We start from the raw sequence: 10,249 nt of genomic DNA, 5'->3' as shown, positions 1-10,249 counted from the left end.
CCGGAAAAAAATGTTGAGATGAAAATTTTCTGGCCAACTCTAATCTGAGCCCCTCCCGTTACAAAACCAATGACCATATCTTCTCCCTTTTTCTCTCTGCTTCCAAGCAGCAAGCTGAGGGTGTTGTCTGACAAGACTGAATCTGTGGGGGAAAGGGTTGAGTTGTGGGGCAACTTGGCGTTACTCTTAGCCCCGAATGCAATGAAGCTAGCGGCTGTTCTGTTTTCCCTGCAACCTATTTCATATTCTTAGCCCGGTTCAGTATAAACACATCAGGACACTTAAAAACCTGGCACCACACTATGGTTCAGACCAGATTTCATATCAGCTTAGCCGACCCTCTCTAGAAGATGTCCCCTCATGTAGTCAGGTCCCAAAAATCCCTGCAGTGAGACCTCAACAGTGGCTGGGGAGCTAGTTTGGCTGGATAAATGGGAGGGTTTCCTTTGAGAGAGATTCATGCTCGTTCTAGTGTCTGCAGCAGAGGGGAATGGCAGGAAGTGGGGGTGGGTGGATGGGGATCATTTATAGAGAAGCAGGAGCATTTAGCTTTGAGCATCGTCATGCGATCTGGCTTAACCACCTAAATGGAAAATTACAGTTGTTGCTCTCCATCCACATCTGAAGAAAAACACTGTGTGATGGAATCATAGTAGATTAGGGTTGGAAGGGACCTCAGAAGGTCATCTTACCCAACCTGCTGCTCAAGGCAGGACCAATCGCCAGACAGATTTTTTACCCCAGTTCCCTAAATGGCCCCCTCAAGGATTGAACTCACAACCCTGGGTTTAGCGAGCCAATGCTCAAACCACTGAGCTATCCCTCCTCCCCTCACTTCTGGCCCCCCTGGCTACCAGGGAAGAAATTATGAGCCATCCCTTCATAATTGAGGTGGCAGAATCATCTATAAGGTCATAGAAATGTAGGAGTGGAAGGGACCTTGTTGGGTCATCTAGTCCAGTCCCCTGCCCTGCAGCAGGACTAAGTATTAAAACCACCCCTGACAGGTGTTTGTCCAACCTGTTCTTAAAAACCTCCATTGACGGAGACTCCACAACCTCCCTAGGCAATTTATTCCAGTGCTTAACCACCCTGATAGTTAGGAAGTTTTTTCTAATGTCCAACCTAAACCTCCCTTGCTGCAGTGTAATTCCATTTCTTCTAGTCCTGTCCTCAGTGTTTAAGGAGAACAATTTAATCATCCATCTGTTTATAACAACTTTTGACAAACTTGCAGTCTGTGATCATGTGTCCCCCCTCCTCAGTTTTCTTTTCTCTAGACTATACAAACCCAATTCTTTCAATCTTCCCTCACAGGTCACGCTTTCTAGACCTTGAGTCATTTTTGTTGCTTTCCTCTGGTCTTTCTCCAATTTGTCCGCATCTTCGCTGATGTGCATTGACCAGAAGGACACAATACTCCAACTGAGGTCTTATCAGTGTTGAGTAGAGCAGAAGAATTACTTCTCGTGTCTTGCTCACAGCACTCCTGGTAATATATCCCAGAGTGATGTTTGCTTTTTTGGCAACAGTGTTATATCGCTGACTCGTATTTAATTTGTTATCCGTTCTAACCCCCAGATCCCTTTCCCCAGTACTCCTTCCTAGGCAATCCTTTCCCCTTTTAGTATGTGTGCATCTGATTGTTCTTTCGTAAGTGGAGTTACTTTGCATTTGTCCTTCTTGAATTCCAACCTATTTATTTCAGGCCATTCCTCCACTTTGTCAAGGTCATTTTGAATTTTCATGCTGTCCCCCAAAGCACTTGCAACCCCTCCCGGCTTGGCATTGTCCACAAACTTTATAGTAGGAGTGTGTCACTTGGAGCATCTTCCTTTGCCATGGCTGATGTTCACCCTCAGTCCACTCTCTGCAGCCAGGGAGCAGTGAGGGAGAAGGGGGCAATCTGAAAGTGGGTAGCTCTCAGCATCACCGTGTCCTATGATGTTCTTCTGAGTTGCACACTCAGAAGCAGGAGGACGATGAGAAGGCAGAAGGGGTGTGGAATTATTGATAGAAGCTGGAGTGTTTAGCTTGGAGAATCTCATGTGCTGCAGTGGTCACCACTTCCTTCCATTCTTGGCAGCAGGAGATTGGTGGCCAAGCCAAATCGTTTTAGAGAAGCAGAGGGAGGTGGCTTTGAGCCTGTTCGTGTGGTGCGATGTTCACCCTCAGCCCACTTCCTGTAGCAAGGGTGTGAGGAGTAAAGATAAGGAGGTGTTCGTATCGTTATACAAGGCACTGATGAGACCTCATCTGGAACACTGTGTGCAGTTCTGGTCCCCCATGTTTAAGAAGGATGAATTCAAACTGGAACAGGAACAGAGAAGGGCTACTAGGATGATCTGAGGAATGGAAAACCTGTCTTATGAAAGGAGACTCAAAGAGCTTGGCTTGTTTAGCCTAACCAAAAGAAGGATGACGGAAATATGATTGCTCTTTGTAAATATATCAGAAGGATAAATATCAGGGAGGAAGAGGAATTATTTACCAGTGTGGACACAAGAACAAATGGATATAAATTGGACACTAGGTAGTTTAGACTTGAAATTAGATGAAGGTTCTAACCATTAGAGGAGTGAAGTTCTGGAACAGCCTTCCAAGGGGAGTAGTGGGGGCAAAAGACATATCTGGTTTCAAGACTAAGCTTGATAAGTTTATGGAGGGGATGGTATGATGGGATAGCCTAATTTTGGCAATTAATTGATCTTTGATTATTAGCAGGTAAGTATGCCCAATGGTCTGTGATGGGATGAGATCTGAGTTACTACAGATAATTCTTTCCTGTGTGCTGTCTGGTGAGTCTTGCCCACATGCTCCGGGTTTAACTGATCGCCATATTTGGGGTCAGGAAGAAATTTTCCTCCAGGGAAGATTGGTGGAGGCCCTGGAGGCTATTCACCTTCCTCTGCAGCAAAGGGCATGAGTCACTTGCTGGAGGATTCGCTGCAGCTTGAAGTCTTTAAACCATGATTTGAGGACTTCAATAACTCATACATAGGTTAGGGGTTTGTGACAGGAGTGGATGGATGAGATTCTGTGGCCTGCATTGTGCAGGAGGTCAGACTAGATGATCATAATGGTCCCTTCTAACCTTAAAGTCTATGAGTCTCTGAGGGCGGAGAGGCGGAGAATCATGTAAAAGCTGAGGTGAGCAGCTCTGAGCATTGCCAGCCATCATGATGTTCTGCCTTATAGAGTCAGAGAACCATGGGGTGAGAAGGGACCGCAAGGGTCATCTAGTCTAACCCCCTTCCAAGAAGGGGGATTTGTTGTGTCTAAACCATCCAAGACAGATGGCTCCAGCCTCCTTTTGAAAACCTCCCATGAAGGAGCTTCCAGGACCTCCCTAGGCATCTGTCCCATTGTCCTACTGTTCTTACGGTTAGGAAGTTTCTCCTGAGATTTAATTTAAATCTCGAGTCTGAACCCATTGCATCTTGTCCTGTCCTTTGTTGTTCCAAGAGAGAACAACCGTTCTCCATCTTTTTATGGCAGCTTTCAAGTATTTGAAGACCGCTATTATGTCCCCCCTTTCCAAACTGAACATACCCAGGTCTTTCAGCCTTTGTTCATAGGGCTGGCATTCCATCCCTTTCAGCATTTTTGTTGCTTGCCTCTGGCTCCTTTCCAGTTTTCTACATCCTTCCTATACAGCAGTGACCAAATTTAAACCCAGGATCTCAGCTGAGGACTGACCAGCACCATGTAGAGGGGTACTATCACCTCCTGGGACTTGCATGCTATGCCTCTGTTAATGCAACCCGAAATTGAATTTGCTTTTCTTACAACAGCATCGCATTGCTGAGTCATGTTGAGGTTGGGATCCACCACAATTCCCAGATCCTTCTCAGCAGTGCTGCTGCCAAGCCAGTTATCCCCCATTCTGTATTTGTGCGTTTGGTTTTATTTCCCTAAGTGCAGCACCTTACATTTGTCTTTGCTGAATTTCCTTGTGTTGTCAATTGGCCAGTTCTCCAGTTTATCAGGATCCCTTTGAATTTTAGCTCTCTCCTCGAAAGTGTTTGCAACCCCACTTATTCCACTAGGAGCCAGGGAAAATTGGAATTGCAATGCTGGCTCATCCTGGATTTCTCCTCAAACTGGATACCCTCCGATCTATTCTCAGCAGCAGAAGGAGGTGGAGTCATTTACAGAAGCAGATAGCTTTGTGCATCTTCATCTGCTGCAGTTATCCTCATTCTACTGTCTGCAGCAGAGGAGCAACGACAATTGTGTGTGTGTCAGGGGATCATATATAGAAACAGAGGTGCATAGCGTCCTCATGGGTAAGGTTAAGATTCTATCACAAGTATTTAGTAAAGGTCAGGGACCAGCACTGCTCCAGCCCTGGGTGCCAACCCCACCCCAGATGCCACTGTTCTGGGGGCCCTGGGGCTGACAGCTGCTCCTGCCCGGCCCCAGAAGTAGTCACAGAGTTCCCAGAAAGTCTCAGAATCCATGACCTCTGTGACAGAACCGTATCCTTATTCATGGGCTCTGGGACATTTTCAAGGAAAGATTTTGTTGTTTGAAAATGCCAGTTGGTCTGGGATGGGACCTCTGGTCAAAACCAGAGTAGGGGCGGGGGGGAAGTCATTCAAATTCAGCCAATCACCCAGATGTAAGAGCGCCCCCTGGCGTAAGGGAACCAAAATTCCAGCCCTGCCACGTGTGAATGACTTGACCCCAGTCATCCCACCTAGCAGGCGAGTGCCCAAATCCTGGGCTATGGACTCCTTCTTTCCCTAACACCCAATGAACATTGAGCTATTTATACACAACGGAACAGCTCCAAAGGGAGACATAAAGGCCAAGCCAGAGGCTGGCTCTGTAGTTCAGTGGTTAGAGCATAAGAGAGACTTGAACCTGGGTCTCCCATGTGCTAGATGAGCCCCATAACCACCTCTTTTGGCTATTCTGGGTTGGATCTCTTGTAAGTTTTTTTCCATACATTTTTTTGGATAGGCCTCGATTTTGTTCCAATGTGGAATGAAAAGAAATGCCAAAAGCTGAGTATTTTTGGTGAACTGTAGTTCTTGTTTTCCCACCATCTCTAGCATCACTAGCCATCCCCTTTTTCCTTCCTGCAGTAAGGGACCGATGCCAGCAGCCAGTGAGAACCAGACGGTGGTGAAAGAATTCATCCTGGTAGGCTTCGCCAGCATCCCCAGTAGCCAGGGGCTGCTCTTTGCCTTGTTCCTGGCCATCTACGTGATCACTCTAGCAGGCAACGGGATCATCATCACGCTCACCAGCACCGACCCCAACCTGGACACCCCTATGTACTACTTCCTGCGCAATCTCTCGGTCATCGACATCTGCTACATCTCCAGCACGGTGCCGCAGCTCCTGGTGCACTTCCTGAGCCACACTCGCACCATTTCCATGCTGGCGTGCGCCACCCAAAACTACGCCTTCTTTGCCTTCGGGGTGACTGAGTGCTTCCTGCTGGCCGTCATGTCCTACGACCGCTACGTCGCCATCTGCAACCCTTTGCACTACACCGTAGTGATGAGTCGCCAGGCCTGTGCCAAGTTGGCAGCAGGGTCATGGATCAGCGGTTTCCTCCACTCAGTGGTGCTGACGGTCTACACTTTCCACTTGCCTTTCTGTGGGCCTAATTGTATCGACCACTTCTTCTGCGAGGCGCCCCAGGTGCTGAAGCTGGCCTGCGCCGACACCTATGTCAACGAGCTGGTCATCTTCGCCGTAGCCGTGCTGGTCCTCATCATTCCCCTCTCACTGGTCTTCGTCTCCTACTCCCGTATCCTGGCCACCATCCTGCAGATGAGCACAGCCGCCGGGCGCCGCAAGACGTTCTCCACCTGCGCCTCCCACCTGACTGTGGTCTCGGTCTTCTACGGGGCAGCCATATTTATGTACATGAGGCCCCGGTCCACCCACTCACCCCAGCAGGACAAGATGATCTCCCTGTTCTATGCCGTCATCACGCCCATGGTCAACCCCATGATATACAGTCTCAGGAACAAGGAGGTAAAGGGGGCCATGATGAGAGCCTGGGGCATGAAAGTATCATCCTAGCTCTTGTCTGCACTACTCTACCCTCCGTTTCCTTCTCGGTCTCCCAATAACTCAGTCGCAGTCCAGTACTTAAAGTTACATTCCCCTTTCTTGGGGTCCTATTTAATGAGTCTTTGCAAAGCATAGTCTCTTTGGTTATGCCTTTCACATAGCAAGCCTTTGAGTGTGACCCCCCCTTATAAATTAAAAACACTTGTTTATATTTTTAACACCATTATAAATGCTCGAGGCAAAGCAGGACTTGAGGTGGAAGTTGACAGCTTGCGACCCCCCCATGTAATAACCTCATGACCCCCTGAAGGGTCCCAACCCCCAGTTTGAGAACTCCTGGTCTAGCCTGACCTCCTGCACATTGCAGATCACAGAATCTCACCCACCCACTCCTGTAACAAACTCTGACCTATGTTCGAGCTATTGAAGTCCTCAAATCGTTGTTTAAAGACTTCAAGCAGTAATGCAAGACACCTCCAGGCCTGTATCCTATAAGAGATTGGCTGTAGGAGTTTGCTTAAAGCTTGAAGTCTATGAACTTTGTCACAGATAAATGATCTAAGATCACCCGCAAGTTTTGGGGAACTGGAACTAGGGTGTTGTGGAAACTGAGGGGGAAGTGCTTCCAGGCACTCTAGGAAAAAAGAGGAAGCAGGCAGAGCAAATTGCTTGTCACCTGAATCTGGTAGAATGATATTAAAAGTAGAGACCCCTAAGACATCAAATTAAAAGATAAAGTTCAGCATCCTTTTACACCAGGCTATGTCTAATATACAAGGTTGCTCTGCCTCTAACATGTAAGTGGCGGGGGAGGCCGTAGGAAAAGGAGCGAGGGTAACACGTTTAGGTGAAATTCAAGCATTTATATTGTTTTGTTACGTGCATGTTTGCATTGGCCAAATTGTGGCCACAGAACTTACTGGGTTCACTTTTTCAGTTGTTAATGAACTTGTTCTTTATTTAACTAACTGGTTGTTGTGCGTCATTCTAAAATTAGATATTTTACTTTGATAAATTAGGAATTATATTAGGAACCCTGATTTCCATTGTGAGTAGCAAAGTTTGATACATTTTCCTTGCTAGAGGCTTCAATATTTCCTTAAAAGAATAATTCCTATATAAAGCAGAAAGATTATACATTCCTAGCTTCCTTTCCCACATTGGGGAAGTCTGGAATTGCAATTAACTTGATACCTATTTTGGAATGAGGATGCACAGCAACCCTGGTGATTCAGGTTGTAGCCAAACACTTGTCCAAGCCGGCTTGGCAGAATGCCCAGATCTGGCGGGAACACTTATCCACCTACAATGCATCCCTGGGGATGTGCAGCTGTATCTAACAGCCAGGGTGCAGCTGCAAGTTGTCCTGCATGAGAAACTATGTCATGTTGGCCCAGCTTCAAACCTGGCCTACCCCATGATTTTGGGGCGTGGCCGGTGGTGGTTCCATAAGGTCTTGCAAGAATGGAGCACCTGCCCCACAGATGTGAGGAGAACGGAACCTGTGAAGAGAGGTTTACTGAACTGCTGAAGACTTGAGGACCCAGGGGAAGGTCCCTCAGGCCATCCCGAAACACCAGCTCAAGGCCATCCTGCTACAGGAATCTTGGAGCAGGGCAATCCAGAGTGGCTGGATGTCAACAGGGACTTTCCAAAGGAACAAAAGGAGGACCTGACCCAAAGTGGTGTACCCAGTCCAAAGGGAGGGTAATCCCCCACAGTTACCCAAGGGGCCCCAATTCAAGGTCCGGGACAACCACCTCTGCCAGATAGCTAAGGACCCCCACTATATAGGAACACATCTGGCAATTGTTAGTCCCGCAGAGGACTGAAGCTGGGAATGGGCAACACTTGATGATTACCTGTCCTGTTCATTCCCTCTGGGGCACCTAGCATTGGCTACTGTTGGAAGACAGGATACTGTGCTAGATAGACCTTTGGTCAGACCTAGTATGGCCTTTCTTATGTTTTGGCAGGCCCTGTTGCATCTAGCCTTCTCAGTGCCCTGGGTGGGACACTTGGGAAGGAAGAAAACTCTACAACAGGTGGCGCAAAGATTCTTTTGGCCCAACATACACCAGAGAGTCCAGGACTATTCTGCCTCCTGTCCAGAATGCCAGACAGCTGGACCAAAGGGGATACCTAGGGCTCCCCTGATACCACTCCCCATGGTTGGGGTGTCTTTTGAACATATTAGCATGGACCTAGTGGAGCCCTTCAAGAAAAACGGGTCAGGTTACCATTATATCCTTGTAGTTGTAGACTATACAACCAGGTATCCCCTGGCCATCCCTCTATGAACAACAATGGCCCCCACCATCACCACCGAGCTCCTGAAGACCTTTGCCAGGGTCGGAATACCTCGGTAGACACTGGCCAACCAGACAACTAATCTGTCACCAATTTTTATATACATAAAAATTATTGCCCCAACAATGGGCGTATTATTGCCTTAACAATGGGGGTATATATGTCCATTCTGCACAAAATACTGGGATAAAGTCTTGTTAAATATTTGTCTTGGATTTTGCTCTTGTTCAATTTGTATCATTCAGGTATTTTATCTTCACTCCTTAAATTGTTTACCCCTCAGGTATGTAAAAGCACTTGGTTTTATACAAGGTAATAGGTCATTGTCAATGTACAACAGACCCTGTACGCGATTTGCCACTTTAAATCAGGAAACACGATGGAAACAAACTTTCCATGACGCCACAGGTTTTCAGGGATGGTGAAAGGAATTATCAAATGAAAAGTTGGTAAATGCCCATAACGTCGAAGTCCCACAATGTTGTATTAAGAAAAAGACATGTCCTAACAGGTACTCAGCAATGATGCAAGACCTTCAGAGAAGACCCAAGCCAGAACCGGCTCATAGCACCATGTAGCTGACAGCACTGTTCCTCCTCTGAAGCAGCCCAGATGTGCTGGCAGTTGGATCAGTGAACCATCTGGGCAACTAAAGGCAGACTCGCAAACTCCAGTTTTTGCTTGCTGTGTGAAGGAAGCTGAGAAAATGGACTTTTGTGTAGAACTCCAGATGTCTGTTAGAACATGCTTTAGTGCATTGGTGTCATCCTCAGAGCAGTAGGCCAGATGACAGCATTTGGGGAAGACTAATAATCAAACATGGGAGAGCATCGCATTTATTGCCTAATAAAACTAACGGTGTCAATTTATATGTAGCCCAAGGTCCAGTGGGCTTCAACAGCAGCTGAGGGAAATACAAGTTGTGCATTACAAACTGTGGCATGTTGGGAGAACTTCCTGGTTCCTGCCAGGATGTACCCTCTGCCCTCCCAGCTGGAAGAATCAGCACTGATGGAGCTGGGAGCACAAGGCAGGCAGGCAGAGAGAAGGCTACTGGATTATCATCTTGTGTTTCTTTACGGAATAAAACCTTCTTCCCGGTGTTTTGTCTGAGTGGGTCTGGTCTGAGGTCGATACAGGCCAACACACAACACAGAGCACATGGAGGCCCAGTTTCCCAAAGTGGTGTAAAAAGTCACAAGACAGACTTCCCGTCTCTGGAACAACCTCATCCTGGGAACAAGAAGGGGGGCTTGATATATACAGATTAGAAGAAAAAAATACGTCTTTAAGAGGGGCAGATTGCAAAGGGCACAGTGAAAGTGTGACCCTCCGCTACAAGTTAGCGGATGTAACCACGTCACCTTTAGTAACCTGGGAAAAGGTCTGTCTTCCAGTCAATAACCACAGAGTGGGAGGTGTAGTAATGTGTACAGGACGTCGTCAATCAGTTCTGCATTCAGTATATGTGTTAAGCATTATCACAATCGGTGTTAGACCATAGCCTATCATGTTAGCACAGGGAAAGGTCCTACTTTCAATCCAGGATTAGCAGTTGCTAAATTGTGTTGTTTTTTAAACCGGAATCAGAAAAAGCCACTAGTTCAGTTTTGTCAGTGGCACGGGGAGCAACTCAGTTATGGGGTCTGTGACACTGCAGATGCTTATTGTTTAACTAAGATGACATCACGGCAAATCCTTACATGTCCCTGTCATGAGGCAGAGCGGCCTCACTCCAAGCTTGATGGGGACGAACCATCCCAAGACCCCCCAGTTGGCAGAGCCAAGCCAGCCCCACCCCCTGTTCAGTGTGGGGCAGGGGCTGGGGCGTGTTCACACCTTGGGCCCTTTATTGCGTCTCCATGAACACAACAGGGTGCAGAGCGATTTAGCCCCTGGTGCT

The 10,249-nt window shown here is 47.4% G+C and overlaps 1 protein-coding gene across 1 annotated transcript; it reads left to right on the top strand.

The window, feature by feature from the left end:
* Positions 1–4,285: 4,285 nt before the first annotated feature.
* On the top strand, positions 4,286–6,045 carry LOC127036931 (olfactory receptor 10A7-like). Its single transcript, XM_050928216.1, has 2 exons — positions 4,286–4,319; positions 5,141–6,045. The coding sequence occupies exons 1-2, from the start codon at positions 4,286–4,288 to the stop codon at positions 6,043–6,045; spliced, it is 939 nt and encodes a 312-aa protein (XP_050784173.1).
* Positions 6,046–10,249: the final 4,204 nt, after the last annotated feature.

This window comes from Gopherus flavomarginatus, chromosome 18 (genome assembly GCF_025201925.1).
Source record: "Gopherus flavomarginatus isolate rGopFla2 chromosome 18, rGopFla2.mat.asm, whole genome shotgun sequence".
Classification (NCBI taxonomy): Eukaryota; Metazoa; Chordata; order Testudines; family Testudinidae; genus Gopherus; species Gopherus flavomarginatus.
This window is presented reverse-complemented; position numbering and strand designations above follow the sequence as displayed.

Coding starts and splice junctions, on each gene's coding strand:
- LOC127036931 (XM_050928216.1), top strand. CDS start 4,286: ATGGGTAAGGTTAAGATTCTATCACAAGTATTTA. Junction 4,320..5,140: donor GATTCTATCACAAGTATTTA/GTAAAGGTCAGG, acceptor CGGTGGTGAAAG/AATTCATCCTGGTAGGCTTC.